This window comes from Anabrus simplex, chromosome 2, assembly GCF_040414725.1.
Source record: "Anabrus simplex isolate iqAnaSimp1 chromosome 2, ASM4041472v1, whole genome shotgun sequence".
NCBI classification, from domain to species: domain Eukaryota; kingdom Metazoa; phylum Arthropoda; class Insecta; order Orthoptera; family Tettigoniidae; genus Anabrus; species Anabrus simplex.
Window position 1 is genome coordinate 957,188,970 of NC_090266.1, and position 24,294 is coordinate 957,213,263.

At 37.6% G+C, this 24,294-nt stretch overlaps 1 protein-coding gene across 1 annotated transcript in view; it reads right to left on the reverse strand.

Moving 5' to 3' along the window:
- Nucleotides 1–253: 253 nt before the first annotated feature.
- Nucleotides 254–24,294, reverse strand: part of LOC136863218 (putative ammonium transporter 1) — a 270,464-nt gene continuing 246,423 nt past the window's right edge. The window contains exons 10-11 of the mRNA XM_068225881.1: nt 19,858–19,971; nt 254–2,469 (exon numbers count right to left, since the gene is read on the reverse strand). Of these exons, the coding sequence (XP_068081982.1) occupies nt 2,387–2,469; nt 19,858–19,971 (197 nt within the window). The 3' untranslated portion in view covers nt 254–2,386. The remainder of the gene's footprint in view (nt 2,470–19,857; nt 19,972–24,294) is intronic.

Here is a 24,294-nt window from a genome sequence, read left to right on the forward strand (position 1 = left end):
AGTAAAATCAGTGCACCTATCGTCTCAGCTCTTCAATCTTCGCTTCTCAATCATTTGTGGTAATGTCCATGAATATCACAATCTTACACCCTATACAGGAAATTCAGGATTCATTTTGTGATTTTGTACTGATAAAGATATTTTTGCAGGCTTTATATTGATTTTGAGTATGCGTACTAATAAAAGTGGGGAAGAAGATATACAATATAGTCTACAAACAATGGCTATGTTCATATAAATAACAAAGGCTGAATATGAGAAGCTAACAGAGCAATACTTTATTACTTGCTCTTCAAACTTGGACTGAACAATGCACATAACAATTATTTCACAAGTTCTTTGGTAATGTGTGTAGCCCAAAGCCAAAGAAGCGTAACTCCAATGATTTTTGTTTATTAGTGAATTTGTTACATCTAACTGTGGTCTATTAGATGCAGTGAGTAGTAAATCCAAAGTACTTTAATAACAAAGTTTCCTAAAGTCAAAAAAATAGTAATTTAACCTCTTCAGAGAGCCAGATGGTATTGAATGCCACTTGATTCTGTTTGGTCCTAAGATGTGAGTATAAGGAATCCTTGAACTCCACATTGGTGTGAGTTACTTCCCTTTGGCTCACAGTATGGAACAGTGTGGTGAAATTAAATCCATTGTCAGATTGCATTCTGCTCTGAATACAGTATTTTTCAAAGAGTGAATCATTGCTTTCCACAATAGCATAATAGATTGTTGCCCTGTTATTATTTTCTTGTGTAGATTCCAGACTAGAAGATATTTTCCCAGACTGAGCTTGTGTTGTTAAAATCAATATTTTGGAATGTATAAAACTGGCAGCAGTAAATTTAAAAGTAAAGGGGAACTAATGGTATAGTTAGTCCTATCAGCTAATGTGGACAGTCAGAATGCAGAAGAAAATACAGGTTAAGAATATACGGTCACAGGACTGAATTTTTTCTTTATGGTAATGATTTGTTTTACAAAAGTGTGTTTTACTTATCCTTTTAACTAACAAATTTTAACTGGTTGATGCTACTGTACACCACTGTGTGATACAATTTAATATTGTAATTTCATAACTATTCCAACCATTTCATCCAATTTGTAGGCGCCTGACCTACAATGATCTCGGAGCAATACTGAAGAACACTCAACACTTCTGAACCATGAGAGGGTGTCTGATTTTGATGATTCCTCATGTACACATGAAAATTGAAACACAGGTATTCATATTAAAATGACATCATATGTGCAATACATACTATATTTCTTCAGCAGTGTGGCTGCAAGTTGAAAAATGAACTGGGGAAATGATTGTAGAAAATGGATTTCAGCAAAGAGTTTACTATAGTACAACTGAGGTGATGCAAAAGGAAACCTACTGTACTTCCTAAATAACTACCCATCTTGCGGACTGAGAGGAAGTGTATCAGCAGCTCTAAGTACAGTGACTTCATGACGATGATGCCATGGATAGCAGAGTACAGACCATACTTTGTGCATCTCCCTCATGGGGATCATGAGCCAGATTATCCTGATTCTCAATTATTTAGACAGACAAAAAGTAGGATTATGATGATATAAATAATATTGTGCGAATAATGGTGAGCCTAAACATTTTTCAGTGTTTCCTTAATCATGGGAATGTTCCTATTTTGTATTTACCTGGAACAAGAGACCATCCAGATGTGATGTTAATTAATGTTAATTACATTTCCTTGTGTTTTGGTTACTTTTAAATGCTTCACGAGTGTATTAATTTAATAAAACACTGTGTGTTTGAATACCATTCCATGGAGTTACATTCACTTGACTCAGAGAAAAATGGAACATAAACTGAAATTCCCTTAGAAACCTCGTAAGGCACTTTTCTCAATGTTTTGACAATAAAAAATGCTATAATGATAAATGAAGTTGAACAACATTATAAAGCATGTCAATCAAAATTTTTATAAAAATCCAACTAATCCATTTAGAGATATTGCTGGAAATGTCAGCAAAATATTCTTTTCTCGCTTTCCTGCAAAGTTAATTGTTTGGCTGTTACGTTTATTTGGCTCTGGGCTACAGATGTGATTGGTTAAAGAAGCAAGACAATAGGATTATCAGACCATCTTCCAACTTTGTTAATGACTAGAAATAATTTGCGTTACAATGTAGGCTCTTTGCTCAGTATATGCACATATCAAACTACCTTGCAGAAAAAACTCTGCATTTACATAATTGTTCATTTTGGACGTGTGTGCCTTCTTTCACATCCAATTTAACTCAGAGTTCATGTTTACTAATGAATTGATGAAAACAAATTCTCTTTGTAAGCATTGGAAGAACATCTGAATCTAGATCTGTAGTCCTTCAACAAGAAACTTCGGATTGCTTGACACCATCTTCGTTAGCCTCTGGGTTGTTCATCTGTTTCAAATGCCAGGTTGTGGAACTCGGACACTGTTCGATATGTTGGTATCTCTGATGATTCTGGAAGAGCAAGACAAACTAAGGCATGGATGTCAGTTTTAAATCTAGGTAAAAAGAAGTACAGAGTGAATATTAAACACAAATAAGAAAAATAAAGCAATTAGTTGGCACATTAAAATGTGTTAAATGCAAATAAGAAAGGTATCATTGCAGTGACATTTTCATCAACAAGCAAATTCCTGTAACTAAGATAAACATTTTGAAAATAAAAAAAAAATACAGACTTAACTTATTTTGGAACAGTTGAACTATATTATTGACCCTAGCATTAAGTGATTTGAGAGAAGTGATGGAGGTAATACTTTTATCATTTGGATTTTTTGAGGATTATGTCAGCTTAAAAGAGATGATAAAAACACTAATGAAAACATCTACACAGAAATACTGCAGTATTTACAGCCATAATTTATTGGAAGTTATTCTCACTCTGGTAACGCTACGCTGTCTTGAGCTGAATGAAGATTGACTGATTTTACACTTATTAGGAGAGGTAGCAATGATTTCTCTTAATCAATAAGTTCCTTGCCATGTAATAATAAATAATGTTATTATTTTTATGTCCCACTGACTACTTTTGATGGTTTATGGAGACACCAAAGATTCCGGAATTTTGTTCTGCAGGAGTTCTTTTACATACCTACCAGTAAAGCTACCGACACGAGGATGACATATTTGAACACCTTCAAACACCACCGACTGAGCCAGGATCGAACCTGCCAAGTTGGAGTCAGAAAGCCAGCACCTCAACTGTCTTGAGTGACCCAGCCTGGCTCCTTGCCAGTATTGCTGCATACAGGCTTAAAATTTCCTTCATCAAGAAGTTATTTACTATGAAAGGTTTGTTTAAATATCAATGAAAAATTCTTCTCTTTTATACTATAACTGAAAGGTCATATCTTTCATCCAGATCCGATGTTGGTACATAATATGGAAGCTAATCACTTCTGGTTAGTTTCAGTCCAAGGTCACAGTTATAGAAAATTCTTTACAAATGGATTTTAGCTGTAACAGGTGAATTATTTCTTATTCGAGCACAATCTTGGCAAGCAGATTCGATTATGAAAAACCAAGCCGGAATTGTGAAAATTTACAAAACAACAGACGCAACCCATGCTGCACAGCTTTCAGTTGAGAAATGTGGTGAGAAGAACATGCTGTTATATCTCTCTTTCTTAGACCTCAAGAAGACTTTTGACCATGTGCAACATGATCTCATCTGGTTAGCACTCCGACAACATGGTGTCATGGGATGTCTTATCAAGTGGGTACAGCTTCCTTAAAAGCAGACCTTATTCTAACTGCTCCTGGAATGTCCGATAACTTACACGTCGCAGTCAGTGTTCATCAAGTCTTGGCCCTGTTTCCACTGTTGTTCATTTTGTTATGCACAGTGCTACAGCAGACCTGAACTTATCTTAACTTTGGACCATTTTCTAAGCTGACAATATCATGTTAGCCAACAAAAACAAGCTGACGCTCCAAATTCAAATCCAGGAATGGAATGATCGGCTAGGCTAGTTTGGACTGGGGCCTAACAAAAGGAGGATGTAATATATAACATCAGTTCCAGGAGAAAATGGAACAATCCAAGTTGATAGTGAGGACCTGTTGTGAATGAGAAAGTTTGAGTACCTGGGTCTCACTGATGATGGCCGACTTACTAAAGAATAGGCAATTACGGCTTTATGATGTACTGCATGTGGCGCACGCTTTCAAATAAAGGAGATAGATCATTTATGTGGAATTGCTTAATACTTAACACAGTACAGTATATTGTGCACTGTTATTTATTTTACCCAATGAATATAATGAATAAAATATTGTTCTAACAAACAACAAAGTGATTTGAGAAAAAGCTTGCTGTGATCCACAATTGGGTTGGGAATTGCGTACCGCACAGAGTGCTTGTGTACGGCCGGAGCTCACACTCAGTTTCAATTTTGTTTGTAATGGAGTGGTGGAAATAAAGGCAGTGAATGAGTATTGGGGATGTCGTGAAATATTGCTGCTTTGCGTGCGCCTTCAGTCCTGGACGGCTCTCTGTATCAATAAAGCACAATTCTTCCCTGCTTTGTTTAACCAGATAGGAATATTATCAAGTCAACTGTGGTGATTTTAATGTTTTGTTGGTGTGTTCATAGGAATTTTAGTGACAGTCTGAGTACCGGTATTATAAATGTATAACAGTACCGATATCTGTTATCTTTTCGTAAAGTATGTCTGTACTGTCATAGCAAACCTATGTGTTCCTTGCTCGCATTGTGTGTCCTGCTAGGTAATTGGCAAACTTTTGTATATGATCTTAAAGTGTTATTTCGGGGATGACGTGGAAATCACAAGTGTATTATAGATAGTACATGACAAAAGGGGTCTTTAGAAGGTGATGGCAAAGTATTTTGAAAATCTTTATAATGTGGATGGCTGCTTGGAGGAAGAAAGAGATAAGAAAATGGAAATAATAGATGGAGAAAAAGAAGAGAACCCGATAACATGATTGGAGCTTGAAAGGGCAGTGAAAGCAATGACTAAAGGTAAGGCAAGTGGAAAAGACAAATTCAATGCTGATATGATTAAGGCTGCAGGAAGCATTGGACTACAGTGGCTATACCGAGCCCTCAATGCCTCAATGTTAAAAAAAGGAAATAGGAATAAATATGAAAATTATAGAGGTATAACCCTATTATCACATGGGCTAATAATAATGGAGAAAGTCACAGACAAAGGACTGAAGGATATAATAGAAATGCAGTTAGAGGAAGAACAATATGGCTTTAGACTGAATAGATCTACAATAGACTTGATATTTACAGTGCAAACAATAATGGAAAAATATCTGGAAAGGAACAAGGAAATCATCTTCATATTTTTGGATTTGGAAACAGCTTATGATACAGTTATGAGAAACTGAAAAGGAATGTACCAAAATCATTAATTAACAAGATAAAAATGTTGAATCATAAGAGTAAAAGCAGTGTACAAGTGGGGAGTGGTCACTCTGAAACATTTCATACAAAAAAAGTCTCAAGCAAGGAAGTGCACTGTCACCATTTTAGTTTATTATATTGATGGATGAAATCATAAAACGTATAAAACAGAGTATTAGTAGTGATGAAGTGAATGCTTTGGTATTTGCAGATGATGTGGTGATTTTTGGAAAGGGAGGAAAGGAAGTACAAAGAACACTGGATGTTTGGAATGAAAATCTGAAGGAGTTTGGAATGGTAATTAGTAAAAAGAAAACTGTAGTTATGCACTGTGGAAAAAAGAAAACGAGAAGCCAAGTGAACATAGATGGAGAACGGTTAGAGACTGTAGAACAGTTTACATATCTGGGTAGCATTATTAATGGAAGTAATGAAATTAACCCTGAAATGAATACCAGACTAATTAAAGGTACAACATTTTATCATCAAGTCAGAGAGCTTTTATGGGATGACAAAGTACCCAAGAGAACAAAATTAACATTATATAAACAGCATTTCATACCAGTTGTAACATACGGACTAGAAACGCTGGTAACTAATAAGAGATAAGATAGTAAGATCCAAGGAGTAGAAAGGACATTTTTAAGAACATCGGTTAAAAAGACAAGAAGAGATAGAATTCAAAATATTAAACTCAGAGGAGTACTAAGTATAGAACCGTTAGTACAGAAGATACAGAAAGCAAGACTGAGGTGGTTTGGACATGTAAAAAGAATGGGAAAGGAATGGGTAGTAAGAAGGGAATTGGAAAGAGAAGTTAAGGGAAAGAGACCGAAGGTGGATGGATCAGATTTGGAAGGACATTAGAGAAGGTGGATTGGATGTGGCAGAAGTAATGGAGCAGGAAAAGTGGAAGGACAGAAAGGAGTGGAGGAGGCTCGTTAACCATACCCGGGTGACTGGAGTGGGACATTGATGATGATGATTATAACTGATCTCTTAATAGAAACATTTTGATCCAGAACTTTTGAAGGAAAAGAAAACCAGACATTGTGACAAGTATAAGACACTGTCCTGGAATGCCAAATTTAACTACTAAACGTAAAGGCAAGAAAGAAGAATACAAATGTCACTTTTTGGTGTTGCAATATACCGACAGCTGCACCAAACTGAATAAACCACTTTATTGGGCATGTATTTTGTTTTCTCATGAAAAAGTAGTCTGGATCAAAACAGGATTTTCTGACCTTAGTTATTTGACTGTACTGCGACAGCAACATGAACGGTCACAAGCACACATGGAACCAATTCATAGGTTAAAACGTTTTAAAAAACAGAGGATCAATGTTCTTGTCTATTCCCTCCGCAGAGGTAACGTAGATAAACACAATGAGGAAGTAAAGAAGAACAGGGGGTGCTAAGCAGATTAATTGATGGATTAATTGATACTGTTTACTTCTTGAATAAGTGACATTTGTAGATCTTAATGGGTGGTTAAGAGATAGGGATCTATGCTCAGATGGCCTTCACTTGAACTGCAATATACATAAGTTAGTGGGCTTGTTTACAAGACTTATAGGGAGATATATTGAAGGAAACGGGGTGGACTAGTGAGTGGTGATGATAGTATAGGAAGCATAAAATCAAGTAAGGATGACATAGAATTGTTTGTGTTAAAGTGTAGAATTATTGTAAAGAAAAGTGTAGAATTAAGTAATTAGATAGATAGATACATATTGATACAAATAAAATTCCAATCTGTTTCATTACTCAAATTTATTTCAGGATGACCGAATAAAAGCACACATACATAAGAGGCGACGGTTCCAAAATCCACCTTATCCATTTTTTATGAAAATTGAGTTCTTAGCTTATCTCTATAACTCATGTGATTTAGCATCATTTCCAACAGGAAAACTGTTCCTAAATCTGCTTTTTCTCCATGAAAATGTAACACAAATTCAGGTGACATTTCAAAAAAAACCACCTTATCCTAAGATGTCGTTTCCAAAATCCACCTTATCCAAACATGGGGCACCGTAATTGGAACGTATCTCAAATAATACTCTATGAAGTAAGCATTAGTATGATATTTATGAAGTTGGGTTCACAACATGTTCTTTGAATTGTTAGCAATACCGTACTGTTCCTGATAATTTTGTGCCATTTTATTGATATTGAGTTGCCATTCATATCCTTATATATTTTTATATAATACAATTAAAATAATTTTATGATTTCAAAGAGCATAAATAATAAAAGAATAGCAATTATAATATCAATTAATGAAAAGAATTATCATTATAAAGTTTTAGCTACGTTTGCAAACCCCGCCCTTTTCACGATGACAGCTTGAAAATCCTCCTTATTTAATGTTGAGTTCCAAATCCAATCCGGATTCAGAATTATTTGATAAGATTTGATTATTTCATAAGATAATCAGCTATGTAGGAAACGACATGGAAGGAAATGTGATTGTAGCGGGAGATCTGAATTTACCAGATGTCAAATGGGAAGGAAATGTGAACGACAGGAAGCATGACCAACAAATGGCAAATAAGTTAATATGGGAAGGACAGCTGAATCAGAAAGTGATGGAACCAACTAGAGGGAAAAATATCCTGGATGTGGTGCTGATAAAACCAGATGGGCTCTATAGAGAAACTGAAGTAATAGATGGTATTAGTGATCATGAAGCTGTTTTTGTCGTAGTTAAAAATAAATGTGATAGAGAGGAAGGTCTTAAAAGTAGGACTATTAGGCAGTACCATATGGTTGATAAAGCAGGCATGAGGCAGTTTCTAAAAAGTAACTATGATCGGTGGAAAACGGTAAATAAAAATGTGAACAGACTCTGGGATGGGTTTAAAGGAATTGTTGAGGAATGCGAAAACAGGTTTGTACCTTTAAAGGTGGTAAGGAATGGTAAAGACCCACCTTATTATAATAGAGAAATAAAGAGATTAAGAAGGAGGTGCAGACTGGAAAAGAATAGAGTTAGAAATGGCTATGGAAGTAAGGAGAAATTGAAGGAACTTACTAGAAAATTGAATCTAGCAAAGAAGGCAGCTAAGGATAACATGATGGCAAGCATAATTGGCAGTTATACAAATTTTAGTGAAAAATGGAAGGGTATGTATAGGTATTTTAAGGCAGAAACAGGTTCCAAGAAGGACATTTCAGGAATAATGAATGAACAAGGGGAGTGTGTATGTGGGATCTTCAAAAGGCAGATGTATTCAGTCAGCAGTATGTAAAGATTGTTTCTGGGGATATACTAAAGGCAATGGGTTGGTATATAGTATCATATCTGAAGTACTTACTTGATTATTGTTTGGTCGGAGGAGCTATACCAGATGAATGGAGAGTTGCTATAGTAGCCCCTGTGTATAAAGGAAAGGGTGCTAGACATAAAGCTGAAAATTACAGGCCAGTAAGTTTGACATGCATTGTATGAGTAAAGGAGTGGAATCAGGGGTAAGGCTTTTTGCGGATGATGTTATTCTCTATAGAGTAATAAATAAGTTACAGGATTGTGAGCAACTGCAACGTGACCTCAATAATGCTGTGAGATGGACAGCAGGCAATGGTATTTTGATAAACGGGGTTAAAAGTCAGGTTGTGAGTTTCACAAATAGGAAAAGTCCTCTGAGTTTTAATTACTGCGTTGATGGGGTGAAAGTTCCTTTCGGAGATCATTGTAAGTATCTAGGTGTTAATATAAGGAAAGATCTTCATTGGGGTAATCACATAAATGGGATTGTAAATAAAGGGTACAGATCTCTGCACATGGTTATGAGGGTGTTTAGGGGTTGTAGTAAGGATGTAAAGGAGAGGGCATATAATTCTCTGGTAAGACCCCAACTATAGTATGGTTCCAGTGTATGGGACCCTCATCAGGATTACCTGATTCACGAACTGGAAACAATCCAAAGAAAAGCAGCTTGATTTGTTCTGGGTGAGTTCTGATAGGAGAGTAGCGTTACAAAAATATTGTAAAATTTGGACTGGGAAGAATTGGGAGAAAGAAGAAGAGCTGCTCGACTAAGTGGTATGTTCCAAACTGTCAGCAGAGAGATGGCGTGGAATGACATTAGTAGACGAATAAGTTTGAGTGGCGTTTATAAAAGTAGGAAAGATCACAATATGAAGATAAAGTTGGAATTCAAGAGGACAGACTGGGGCAAATATTCATTTATATGAAGGGGAATTAGGGATTGGAATAACTTACCAAGGGAGATGTTCAATAAATTTCCGATTTCTTTGAAATCATTTAGGAAAAGGCTAGGAAAACAACAGATAGGGAATCTGCCACCTGGGCAACTGCCTAAATGCAGATCAGTATTGATTGATTGATTGATTTAATTTGTAAATATCTTCCTTATACTGTATGTCATGAACTGTATGTAGCTCTTCAATTATATCAACACATGATAACTGTTCGTTGGTTCAATTCCACAGACAGTCCAGTAATTCACACAGTCACAGGCAGTGAACAACTAAACAGCTCAACAGCATTCAACAGCAGGACGATACTCACAACAGAGAACATTAACACGGGTCCCTTTACCTTCACACTCATGATAGCGGCTTACCTTGCTGACGCACGCCGAGCCACAATCCACAGAGAAACACGAACACACAGTACAGTCTTCCGTTCCATCGTTTCCACTCACTGGTTTCTGACACCACAACAGCTCCTGGTTCAGACCTCGGTGGGACACTAGCGTCAGCCAATACCTCTGTCGCCCTCAGCCCAGCCACCGAATCTTAATTCACTGAGTCTCTCACTGACTTCACCACAGAGTCCATTACTGACCCCGAGTCCAGCACTGACTCTAGCTCCACCCCGAGCCCAACTTTGACTCACTGTCCGCGACTAGCCTCCCTTTTAATTGCTCGGGTGATTTGAGCCAGAATTTTTGCAAGGTCACTAGAGGCAGAACATTCCCATTGAATCTCCAAGAAACTCACAGGTAAGCCAGCCGACGAGAACAATACACGGATAGGCCAGTCCCTCCCTACAAGCCGGCTGGGAGATCCCAGGTCGTGTGAGTCACTAGCCCATTCCTGGAAGTACTGAAATGGGCTACCACGGGGCTGGCACATAACAATATTTACCAGTTATTGTAATAGGAATTGAATCATGGGTGAGAAGTGATATTATGGTTGTGGAAATGTTCTCACAGTACTGAAGTGTTTATCATAGAGACAGGTTAAGAACAATAGGATGGGCGTATGCATACTGGTGAAAAAAGAATTTGTTAGCTACAAAAGAGTATAGAATGAGGAAAATGAAATTCTAGGTGTAAGACTTACCTGTAAAGATATTTGTTAACTTGGTGTTTTTGAGGTGTACACACCTGGCAAGGCTGGGGCTGGGGCTGACGCTGATGCAGAATTATTTGACAGCATAATCAGCTAAGTGGGGAATGACACAGAAAGGAATGTTATTGTAGTGGGTGATCTGAATTTACCAAATGTTAACAAGGAAGGGAATTCGAAGGACAGAAAGCATGACCAACAAATGGTGAATAGGTTAAGATGGGAAGGACAGCTGAATCAGAAAGTGATGGAACCAACTAGAGGGAAAAATATTCTAGACGTCGTATTGATAAAACCAGATGAGCTTTATAGAGTAACTGAAGTTATAGATGGTATAAATGATCATGAATCAGTTTTTGTCATATGTTAGTTAAAAATAAAAGTGATAGATAGGAATGCCCTAAAAGTAGAACTATTAGGCAATAACATATGGTTGATGAGAGAGGCATGGGGAAATGTTCAAAAAGCAATTATGATCAATGAAAATGGAAAATAAAATTGTGAACAGCCTATCAGATGGATTTAAATCAATAGTTGATGAGTGTGAAAACAGGTATGTACCTTTAAAAGTGATATGGAATTGTAAGGTATATTGTAACAGGGAAATAAAATTAAGGAGGTGCTGATTATAAAGAAATGTAGTTAGGAATGATCGCAGGAGTGAGGAGGGACTGAAGGAGCTTACTACGAAATAGAATATAGCAAAAACAGCACCAAAGGATAACATTGTGTCAACAATAATTGAGATCCATATGAGTTTTAGGGAACAATGAAAGGATATGTATAGATACCTTTAAGGTAGGAACAGGTTCCAGGAAGGACATTCCAGAGATCATTAATTAACAAGGGGATTATATATGTGAGGACTTACAGAAGGCAGAAGTATTCAGTCAGTAGTATGTAAAGGTAGTTGGATATAAAGATTATTCAGAGATAGAGGAGATGGCTAATACTGGCAAATGACTGAAATTCACCTATGATAATAAAGATATTTACAAAATGACAAGAGTTGAAAGCCAGATGAGCAGCTGGGATTGATAAGATTTCTGGGGATATAGTGCCATATCTATACTTATTGGATTACTGTTTGAATGAAGAAATGATACCAAATGAATGGACAGTTGCAATAGTAGCTCCAGTATACAGGGGAGGCTGACAAACATAACGTAGATAATTACAGGCCAGTCAGCTTGACATGCATTGTTTGTAAGCTCTGGGAAAGCATTCTTTCTGATTATATGAGGGCTGCAAATTAAGTAGTGGCAATATTGATAGAACTCAATATTTAATGAAATTACAAGTACAATTGTATTATTTTCCTTCAGTTTAGTCACCTGAAAAATCTATTAACTTTTGCCAAATGTCGGGAAGCCATTGGGGACTATTGGCAAGGCGTTCTCTGTTGATGACAGTGATGGACAGCCCTACTGCGTGGAGTACAGATGCCACGTCAGAAAATCGGCGGCCTCGGAGGGGTTCCTTCAACTTAGTAAACAGGTCAAAGTCACAAGGACTCATGTCTGGTGAGTACGGAGGGTGTACCAAGACCTTCCAATGCCACCATTGCAATAAGAGCTTGACAATGTTTCCGACATGACAACATGCGTTGTCATCCAACACGCTAGGGTGATCGTCTTGCAATAAACGTGGATGTTTGAGCCGCATAGCCAGACACAGATGTTGCTCCAGAAATCAGCAATAGTAGTCATTGTTGATGGTTTGTCCCTCAGGCACAGCATGCGTAGGAATAACACCCACATAGTTGTATGCAACAATCAGCATAAGCTTCACCCGACTAGGTTCCTGTCAAAGTTTCTGTGGACGTGGCGAACCTGGGTGATGCCATTCATTCGACTGAAGATTTCATTCAGGCTCATAGGCACATGTCCATGTCTCATCAATGGCAACAATATGCCACAGAAATGAAGTTTCTTCATTGCGATATCTGTCCAGGTAGATGCCGGATGGCAGCCAATGCATACCGGTGCCATTTCTGTACGTCAGTGAGTTGATACGGAACCCAACGCAATGCAATTTTCCTCATGCTAAGACATTTCATCAGTATGTGCCACACCGTTTGATGACTGAGACCAACCTCTACGGATAATTCCCGGACAGTCCATTGATAGTCAACGGATATGAAACTACTCACGACATCAATCTGATTTTGAGGAATGGACGGCCGACATGTGCGCTGCAAACCCGCAGTCTCATTCTGACCTGCATGAAATGTCTTGAGCCATCATGCAACCGTTCCATATGGTAATGCATTCTCGCCACAGGCTTCACATAATCCTCTATAACATTCTTACATTCTTTTGCATTTTTGCCATGGGAAACCACAATTTTAATCCACGAACGCGATCATCTTTTGTGAGCATGCTTTAGAGCGGTGAAATCGATACTCATGACTTCAGCGCCACAAAACAACTACACTTCCAACCAAATGCTCATCAAGTGGACACTACACATCGACAGCAGTGCCACCTATCCACTCCCATATACTATTTGCGCATGCCTGATCTGCGAGTGTCTGGACTAAGTTGCCACTACTTTATTTACAACCTTTGTGTTATGAAAGTCTGTGGCATTACTAACTGGTTTTATAGAAGTTAGTTCAGGTTTAGGAAAGGTTATTCCAGTGAAGTTCAACTTACAGGATTCCAGCATGATATAGCAGATATTTTATATTCAGAAAGTTAAGTGGACTGTATCGCTATTGACCTGTCCATGGCTTTTGGTGGGGTAGATCATGAGAGATCACTGAGAAAAATGAGAGCTATTGGACTAGACAAAAATATGGTTGAATGGCTGGCTAAATTTCTAGAAAATAGAACTAAGATAATTAGAGTGGGTGAAGTCTTATCTGATCCTGTAATGATTAAGAGGGAGGTCCCGCATGGCAGTATTATTTGACCTTTATGTTTTCTTATATATAAACGATATAAAAAATAACTGGAATCACATAGAAGGCTATCTGCAGATGAGTAAATGAGTTGCAGGATTGTGACCGACTGCAGGGGGACCTAGAAAATGTGTTGTGAGATGTACAGTATAACATGCAATGGTATGATGGTAAATGGGATGAAAAGTTGAGTTGTATATTTCACCATGAGTAAAAGCCCTATCAGTCTTAACTGCTCAAGCCAGTTCAACGTGTATATGCACAGACCTACAAAACATAAACCAGGAGTGGTTAGACGTATACCTGTACGGACTAAGCTAGCGATGTTTTAGATGTACATTTGCATGCCATCTGTTGGTTGTCAACGTGAACTTTAGCACGGCTCGCAGCGCAGGGTATCATTCTATGCAGGAACAATTTTCTACCATAATGTGGCATTATATTGGCATAAAAAGAATTTCTTTCATCAATGTTGATCGTTGCAAACAACATGGCGGTGTCCTCGTATGGTCTGTATTTATCTAATGCAGCTCTCGAACGCATATTAGGCAAAAGTAGTTATGAGAATAATTTGAGTGATAATGAATGTGTTAGTGATGATGATTATGCAGCAGGAAATTACATGTGATGCACTTAATGTTAGTAATATAAGTGAATGCTCACCCGAGTGGTCATGGACAACTGTTGATTCGAATTTTATTCCAACAACAGGGTAATTAGGCATTTTTTACTTTGCATGCCAATTTTTTATATGTAGATACAACATCTGCATGATATGAACTACGTATCATCTTATTTTGAACAAAATCAGACAAGTCGTTGAGAAGTTATAGCAATTTTTGTGACAGCATGTAAAATTGTGATATTTTTCTAAAATTTATTACCGCTGTAGGGTAAAACTTGGCCAAATTTTAATACCAACTTGAAGAGTTAATTGCTGTGTTGATAGGGTGATAATACCTCATTAGGAACACTGTAAGTGGCTAAGTGTTTACATAAGGAATTATCTTCATGGGGTAATCACATTAATAAGGTTGTTAAGAAAGGTTACAGATCTCTTAACGGGGTTTTGAGAGTATTTAGGGATTGTAGTAAGGATGTAAAAGATAGGACATGTAAGTTTCTGGTAAGACCCCAATTAGAGTATGGTTCCAGTGTATGAGATCCACTCCAGGACTACTTGATGCAAGAAGTGGAAAAGATCCAATGGAAAGCAGCATGGTTTGCTCTGGGTGATTTGCAACAAAATGAGTAGTGTTACAAAAATGTTTCAAAATTTTGGCTTGGAAGACTAGGGAGTAAGGAGACAAGATGCTCGAGTGACTGGAATGTTTTGAGCTATCCATGCAGAAGTGGTGTGGAATGACATTAGTAGACGAATAAGCTTGAGCGGAGCTTCCAAAAGTAGAAGAGATCATAATATTAAGACAAACTTGAAGTTCAAGAGGATAACTGGGGGCAAATATTAATTTATAGGGTGAGAAGTAAGGGATTGGAATAAATGATCAAGGAAAATGTTTGATACATTTCTAAGTTCTTCGAAAATGTTTAAGAAGAAGCTAGGTAAACAACTGATAAGGAATATGCCACCTGGGTAACAGCCTGAAATGCTTATACTTGATGATTAATTGAAGTGAAAACTGATTGAAGAACTTCCTCTCAGTGGCCAGAATGAATTATACAACTCTTTGAACACAGGAAATTACATGGAATTCCTGGAGGCACTCAGATCATATGATCCTGTTCTGTATGCTCATCTAAAAACTGCTACTGTTTTTCAAAGGATATCACCATCCATTGAAAATGACATTGTGGATGCAATATGAGATGTACTTACGGATGTAATAAGAAGGGTGTCAAATCTCCTACTTTTCTGTCCATAAAATTAAAAGAAACATCTGATGTCACGTCTAGGTCTTAACTTTCAACTGTGATACAGTGAGGTAGTGGTGGTTGTTGTTTTAAAAGGAAGTACAGCTGGACAGCCATTCTGTACTAACACTAACCACAAGGATAAATGGAAGAAGTCTGGCTCTTCAAAGAAGGAATGTATCAGTAAAAGAAAGGGAAGGGCTATGGAGGACAGGAAAATGAAACACTCCCTAGGCCTCGAAAACCTAATACCATCGGGGTCGTAAAAGAACAAGAGTTGAACAAGTAAGGTCGGATAGGAAAGATGTAATTGAGGAGCCTGACACAAGTAAATGGAAGAAATACCAGATCAGGTAGGGGATCCGTGGTCGCCAAGATGCTCTGAAGATGAAGGACGCTAGGTACCCTTTCAGTTGCTTTTTACAACAGATAGTGCATACTGTGGATGTATTATACAATTCCTACCCACAGGGGAAAGGATGGCGGTCTATTAGTGGTTTGAGTGATTTATAGATGTTAGCCCTGACCAGATATCTGGGGCCAATGACCTAGATGTAGGGCCTCTTTAAACAAGCATCATCATCATGACCAGACATCTGATTGACTATTTATCCATTTATGAAGTGTTACGTAGAACTATTCAGATTAGAAGCTAGCTGGTTGGACAGACCTACCATGGGGCTGCTGTTATGAACGGTCATTTAAACTGCCTTCAAGTGTAAGTTAGAGAAGCATACACTAAGGCCATTATTTACTAACTGTTATGTCCATGTTCTAAACTCAATGCTCCAGGAGAGTTTGGAAAATAACAATGTATGCAAAATGTTTCTTCAAATGCTTATTGGATTTCCTATATTCTTTTCAAAATTCTTTAGAAGGGCAAAATTTGCTTGGAAGAATTTGCTCAATGGAAAGGACCATCAGTATCACTAACAAGATAGAATTTAGCATCAAGATTAGTACAAACATTTAAAGAATATAGAGTTCATTTAACCGTAGACCGGGCATGCCAATTTCTGTCACACTACCGGGCGTGTGGTTGAGTTTGTCAACCAGTTACGTTTTCAGACGTTTACAGGTTTCAAATGGCATGAACATTTCATTTAACGGTGTTTGTTTCAGTGTTATTCTCCAAATGAAATTAAAAACTTGTAGTAGTGATTAATATGAATGTACTTAAAATGGATAATCATGAACACGTAAACTAATTCTGATAGGGAAATGAATACTGCACCTATTTAAAATGAGTTAAGCAGTAGATACATAATTAAATTAAAATAATGGCCATATTTTAATATTTTGCACAATTATACAATGAAGTGATCAGATCAGATATAATAGCAAAAAATGACTGGATGAAAAATAAACTTTGTTGCCATGGCTTAGAAATCTTTCACACCTTATCTCCAACCATTGTCATAATTTTGCTGTGGTTCGCAAATTTAGTATCACACTCACGGCTGTAATTCACTTCCTCCCGCTTTCCAGAAATGTACAAATTAGTCCAGTGTATTAGTTCATCGAACATCTCAGCGTTTGGAAGATAGGAAACTTAAAAGGGTCCGATCAGATACATTTATAACTTTCTCTTCCCTGTCCAAAAAATCCGAGGCAGAGTCCTCTATTTCATTGGACAACTGGCTCAAAATGACAGGTTTGTCTTCATCATTGACAAAACGGGACCGAAAATAGAAATATACTACATGTAATTACACCTGACTTTGCCTAATTACCTGAAAAGTACAGAGGAAAGGAAATTTTAAAGAAATAAATTTTACTTACATGACCAGGCACACAGTTGACTTTGACTTTGTCAACCAACTTCGGATTCCAGGAGTTCACTTGAAATAATTACACATGGATCGCTTTCACTGTTGTCGAAACTCGAATGAACTGAAGGTTAAGAGTGAGAGCAAAGGTATTAGTTACGAGGTGGTGAAAGACTGACTGTTCTAGGAATGATGGCATAAAATAGTGCGCTGGTTGATAAAAACAACCAGCATGCCCGGTCTACGGTTAAAGGAGTTCTTTGGTCACATTGTAGGAAATTCAAGTGAATGTGATATGGTCACATTTGTGAAATCTAGAGGTATTTTTTCATTTTTTGAGTGAACTCAATCCTATATTTTTTCTAGAAGTACTTAAACAATTATTTTCATAAACTGACATTTTGTACAATATACTCCGGAATGTCAGCAGTAGACACCATGCATTGTCATCAGGAAGTAAATTACACTGTCACACAGTTGCAAAGTGATAAGCAAAATGCTTTCATGCAACACTGGATTGCAGTTTCTAGCGAGAGAGAACAAACTGGAAGATATTTTTTTCTAAGAGCTTGGAATGATACAGATAGTTACTTTCGCCATGGATTGCTCTACAAAATTGATGACAATATTGTTCAACAAATGGACACTACACATGGCTCAGTTTCGAAATTTAGTTTCTTTCATCTTTTGCATCATGATAATGTTGATAATTACAAAGTACACTTTCCAGATGAATTTCTAGACACCTTAAAACCTGTGTATGGGTCATTATTTGACTTTTTAAGACTAAAATGTGAACTAACAGGAATACATTCAAGTGGGGAATTTCAAAGTTTACCTGTATATAGGTTGCTGAAATTCATTAAGAACAATTAATTTCAAATTTAAAGAAGCGCACAAGTTGGCTAAACTGATTCAAAACATACTGCTCTGTTGAGAGCTCATTTCCAGCTCTGAAACGAATACAACCATATCGAAGGTGCACACAATGTCATGATAGACTTAGTAATTTAAGTGTCATAACAATTCAAAAGATGTGTTTCAGGAACTAAGACTCAAGGCTTAATTATATTACATGGTCATAGAAAAGTTTTTGTGCACAGGGAGAGAAACTGAACTAATTTATAAATCAAGTTGTAACCTTGAAAAATATTCACCTCATACTTCATTTATAGTCTACAGTATTTTAAATTCCATATATGTGCATATAAATATAAATAAATGCTCTAATGCATGACAACATTTCTAATAATATTATTTGTTAACTTCTTTTCCTCTTGTTATATTGAATACTCCTCTAAGAAATGTATCTATATATACTGGATGAAATTATTATGAGAATTAATTAATAATCAAATTATGGTAAAATGATTGAAAACCTACATTTTCTAAAGACCACTAACAGCACCCCTCAATTATCAGTGCTAGTATATGCCACTGCCTACGAGGTAAATAAAAGAATTCATACTGCATGGATGAATGAAGTGGCAAATGATGATAGTCATCACCTACAATTATTGGATGAAAAATCACCGGCGGGGATGCGTGGCTCAGACAGATGAGGTGCTGGCCTTCTGAACCCAACTTGGCAGGTTCGACCCTGGCTCAGTCCAAAGGTATTTGAAGGTGCTTAAATAAGACAGCTTTGTGTCGGTAGATTTTACTGGCACATCAAACAACTTCAGCGGGACTAAATTCTGGCACCTTGGCGTCTCAGAAAACTGCAAAAGTAGTTAGTGGGATGTAAAACAATAACATTATTATTATTCTTAAAAAATTATTTAAAATTGAAGACGTACCATGCTGCTGTTTGTACTGTTGCACAGTATGGTACTGAATATTGGCCAACTATCAACAAAGCAGAATGCTAGCTAGGCGTCACAGGGACAAAAATGCTAAGATGGACATCTGGCATCGCCAGGTTGGCTTGCTCCTCCAAATTAACAAATAAAAACAATTTGGTGTTGCACCAATTGAGGATAAAATGCAAAAGGGCCGTTTATGATGGTCTGGGCATATGCTGCGATCAGAAATAGACACCATTAAGAAGGACTATTACCTGGAAGTTTCTGGATAAAAACCAAAGGGGAAACCAAAGCAAGAATGGACCGATATGTCATATGAAATCCTCAAAGTGTAAATCTCCAACCTGACATTTTGTTTTCAAGAAATGGAGTTATTGGATCTACATAGTGGTCCCCACCATTGGGAAGGACAACTGCTAAAGCAAAAGAAGTAAATGACACCATTAAATTGAATTTTTGTCTTTGATAGGTAATGTGTTTTAAATGTTTCTTTAAACAGGGCAAAACTCTGATCTGGATATCTCATGCAACTTTGAAATAATTGAGAAAATTCATGTTTCCAACAGCCATTACTAAACAGTCATGAGTACTGTGATTATTATGAAGAAAACTTACTTTCATTTTAGGCTAAGATCATAAATCAGGTATTAACGGACTCAATAACAACAATATGCTCTCTTGCCCTACTGTCAAACAAGTTACTGCTGTTACACGAGTTCACATTTTTCAACACCAGAACGGAAAATTTGGACACACTCTGTCTTGTCATAGATCCATGATCAACTTACGTGCTACTTCACCCTTTTCCAGTGCTGGAGAGTTCAGTGATGGCAAATTGTAAGGTTGTGGATGCCACCCCATAGGTGGATAGCCAGGTTCATTATGCAATGCTAAATCCAGTCCTGAAAGACAAGAAATTTAGCCTTCAAGTAAATACTGTATATACTTACTGGGATATTAAAGCATAGAAATCATTGATAAAGAGATCTGGAAAAGAAACATGTAAATGAACATTTAAGGAATATGTTAAAGGAGGAGGAGAATGAGTAAGAATAAAGTTGCCTAATTCACTAGATCAAGTGGTGAAAAATGCAACTACAGTATATTCTTTTTTTTTTACAATAGTTTAATTGTGTTATAAAGAAATACGTGTGGAGAGTCTTGCCTTAGCATGTGGACATAGACAGTTCATTTGATAAGCAACCGTCGCATTCACTCAATTCTATGGGAGCTCTAAGAAAAATAATATGCTGCAATAACTTTATTTTATTATTTTTAAAGAGTTTGGAAGAGCATGTAATCAAATTAAAATATATTTATGATATATACATTTGCACTTAAAATACACAGCCATCGAGTGCTCTGGAATGCGTGCTTTAACACACAGAAACCGGATTTCATGGAGAACCATTATAGGCCAAGGCAACATGTTGACATTCTGTAGAGCACACTGGGTTACAACAGCGGTATGGAGGACGTGCATTATCCTGATGGAAAACACCACCGGGGATGCTGTTCATGAATGGCAGCACAACGGGCTGAATCACCAGGTGGATGTACATATCTGCAGTCAGGATGCATAGGAAATAGCTCCCCAGACCAGAACTCCTGGTGTAGATCCAGTGTGTCGATGCCGCATATGGCTTATCTTGTAGAAAATGGAATTTTAAGTACACATGCTGGACTTTGTTTGGTGATAGGACTAACAAAGTGACAGTTATTTTCGTTCTTAGTGCATAAAACATATGCCATTTAGGAAAGAATTAATAAAAAAATATGCCCAATGTACACCATCAAATTTTTCTCTCAGTTCAATATTTCACAAGAAAAAATGTCAAATATCATCAAAATTTGTTCAGTATTGCTAAAGGTTTCATAAGAATTGGAAAGGTTTGGTAGCATTTTGTTTTAAAAGAAGAGGAAAAGCAAGCAGCAGTTGTAGTTCTTCAACCAGCAGTGGGCTATATCCTTAAAATGAATAGAAGTTTGCAATATTTAGTAAAAAATGGCTAAGCAGTGTGAGTGTAGGGACTGTGGGTGTGGCCAGGCATTAAGGAGTATGCGGGAGGAGTTGCAGAGCTTGAGGGAGATAATTAGGATTCTCTCAGAGGACAGGAAGGAAAGTAGGCCTCCAAACAATGTACAGGATACAGTAGGTATAATAAAGAGATTGCAAGGAAAGGGGGGAATTGTGAAAGACAGATGGTCTAATGTTTTAAGGGGAAGGAGATTGCAGGCTAAGGGCTCCATTCAGGATCAAAATTCAGGACAGGTGTCAGTGAGAAATCGGTATGAGTCACTGCAGGTAGAACAATCAAGGGAAGATGAGGAACAGTGTACTGTTGCCGAGATGTTTGGAAGCAGGAGAAAGGGAAGAGGTAGGAAAGGGAAATGCGGAGTAGTGGATAGGAAAAGATAGGTGGAACAGGGTTCTGGGATGGAGGAAAGGGAGGAGGAAGTAGCTTCTGCAGCTATCAGGAAAGATAGGACTGACCAGGAGAGGAGGGCATCAAATGAGGTGGGTAGGGTTGAGGCTCTGGTCATGGGGGATTCTATCGTTAGACATGTTGGGAAAGTGTGTGGAGGAAAGGGTACCAGAGTAGAGTGTTATCCAGGAATTAGATTAAGGCAGATGTTGAGGAAAGTAGAAGAGAGGGAGAAGGGAAAGGAGAAGGTGGTAGAGTTTCACATTGGTACTAACAACGTAAGACAAGCAGGTATAAGTATCAACATAGTTGGGGATGTGTGGGATCTGGTAAATGCAGCACAGATAAAATTTAAGAAAGTGGAGATTGTTATCAGTGGAATTCTGTGTAGGAGGGATACTGACTGGAGGGTGATTGGGGATTTAAATGAGAGTATGGAGTGGGTATGTGGGGAAACTGGGAGTGAAATTTCTAAATCCTAATGTGTGGGTAGGAGATAGGGATCTGCGCTCAGATGGCCTTCACTTAAACCGCAGTGGTACATAAGTTAGGAAATTTGTTTAGAAGGGTTATAGGGAGGTACATTCAGGGAAACAGAGTGGCCTAGGGAGTGGTGTTAAAGGAACAGGGAACTGGAAATAAGTAGGGATGACATAAAACTGTTAGTGCTCAACAGTACAAGTATTGTAAAGAAAGGAATAGAAGTAAGTAATTTAATAGATATATACTTACCAGATATTGTAATAGGAGTTGAATCATGGCTGAGAAATGTTATAATGGATGCAGAAATTTTCTCACGGAAGTGGAGGGTGTATCGTAGAGATAGGATAGGAATGGTATTCATTCTTGTGAAAGAAGAATTTGTAAGCTACGAAAAAGTTAAAGATGACAAGCACAAAATTCTAGAGGTAAGGCTCATTTCTAAAGATAATAGGCAACTTGATGTCTTTGGAGTGTACAGACCAGGAAAGGGTAGCGCAGATGCTGATTCAGAATTATTTGATAAGATAATCAGCTATGTGGGAAACGATAAGGAAAGAAACGTGATTGTAGCAGGTGATCTCAATTTACCAAATGTCAATTGGGATGGTAATGCGAACGACAGGAAGCATGACCAACAAATGGTAAATAAGTCAATATGGGAAGGGCACGTGATTCAGAAAGTGATGGAACCAACTAGAGGGAACAATATTCTGGATGTTGTGCTGGTAAAACCAGATGAGCTCTATAGAGAAACTGAAGTAATAGATGGTATTAGTGATCACGAAGCGGTTTTTGTCATAGTTAAAAATAAGTGTGAAAGAAAGGAAGAGATTAAAATTAGGACTGTTAAGCAGTACCATATGGCTGATAAAACAGGCATGAGGGAGTTTTTAATAAGTAAATATTATCAGTGGAAAACAGTACATAAAAATGTAAACAGAATCTGGGATGGGTTTAAAGCAATTGTTGAGGAATGTGAAAATAGGTTTGTACCTTTAAAGGTGTTAAGGAATGGTAAAGACCCACTATATTATAACAGGGAAGTAAAGAGACTAAGAAGGAGGTGCAGGCTGGAAAGAAATAGAGTTAGAAATGGCTGTGGAAGTAAAGAGAAATTGATGGAACTTGCTAGGAAATTGAATCTAGCAAAGAAGTCAGCTAAGGATAACATGATGGCAAGCATAATTGGTGGCCATACTAATTTTAGTGCAAAATGAAAGAGTATGTATAGGTACTTTAAGGCAGGAACAGGTTCCAAGAAGGACATTCCAGAAATCATTAATGAACAAGGGGAGTGTGTATGCAAGGATCTTTAAAAGGCAGAATTATTCAGTCAGCAGTATGTAAAGATTGTTGGTTACAAGGACAATGTCAAGATAGAGGAGGTTACTAATACTAAAGAAGTATTAAAATTTACCTATGACAGCAATGACATTTACAGTAAGATACAAAAGTTGAAAACTAGAATAGCAGCTGGAATTGATAAGGTTTCAGGGGATATACTAAAGACAATGGGTTGGGATACAGTACCATATCTGAAGTACTTGTTTGATTATTGTTTGCATGAAGGAACTTTACCAAATGAATGGAGAGTTGCTATAGTAGCCCCTGTATATAAAGGAAAGGGTGATAGACATAAAGCTGAAAATTACAGGCCAGACAGTTTGACATGCATTGTATGTAAGCTTTGGGAAAGCATTCTTTCTGATTATATAAGACATGTTTGCAAAATTAATAACTGGTTTGATAGAAGGCAGTTTGGGTTTAGGAAAGTTTATTCCACTGAAGCCCAACTTGTAGGATTCCAGCAAGTTATAGCAGATATCTAGGACTGAGGAGGTCAAATAAACTCTATCGCGATTGACCTGTCTAAAGCATTTGATAGAGTGGATCATGGGAGACTACTGGCAAAATCGAAATGCACTCTGGAAAATGCTGCTCACCAGGTCTACACCATACGCGTGTGCGTCCATCACTTGCATAGAGACAGAACCTACTCTCATCACTGAGGACAACAGAGAGCGCCATTCCCCTCTCCAGACCACTCTTTCATGACACCAGAGTAACCAGTTTTGCGGTATTGTAGTGCCAGTGATAGTTTAACCAGAGGTACCCGTGATTGTAATCCTGCTGCAAGCAGACGGTTCCTAATGGTCCTTGGTAACACAGCAGGTGCAACATGTAACCATGTTTCATTCCTGGATGATGTTCTGTTGGCCACCGCTGCTCGCACAACATGTCGATCTTGACATGCATCTGTACTATGCGGATGTCCGGAGCCTGGTCTACAGGTGTGAAAATTTTCCACAGACCACT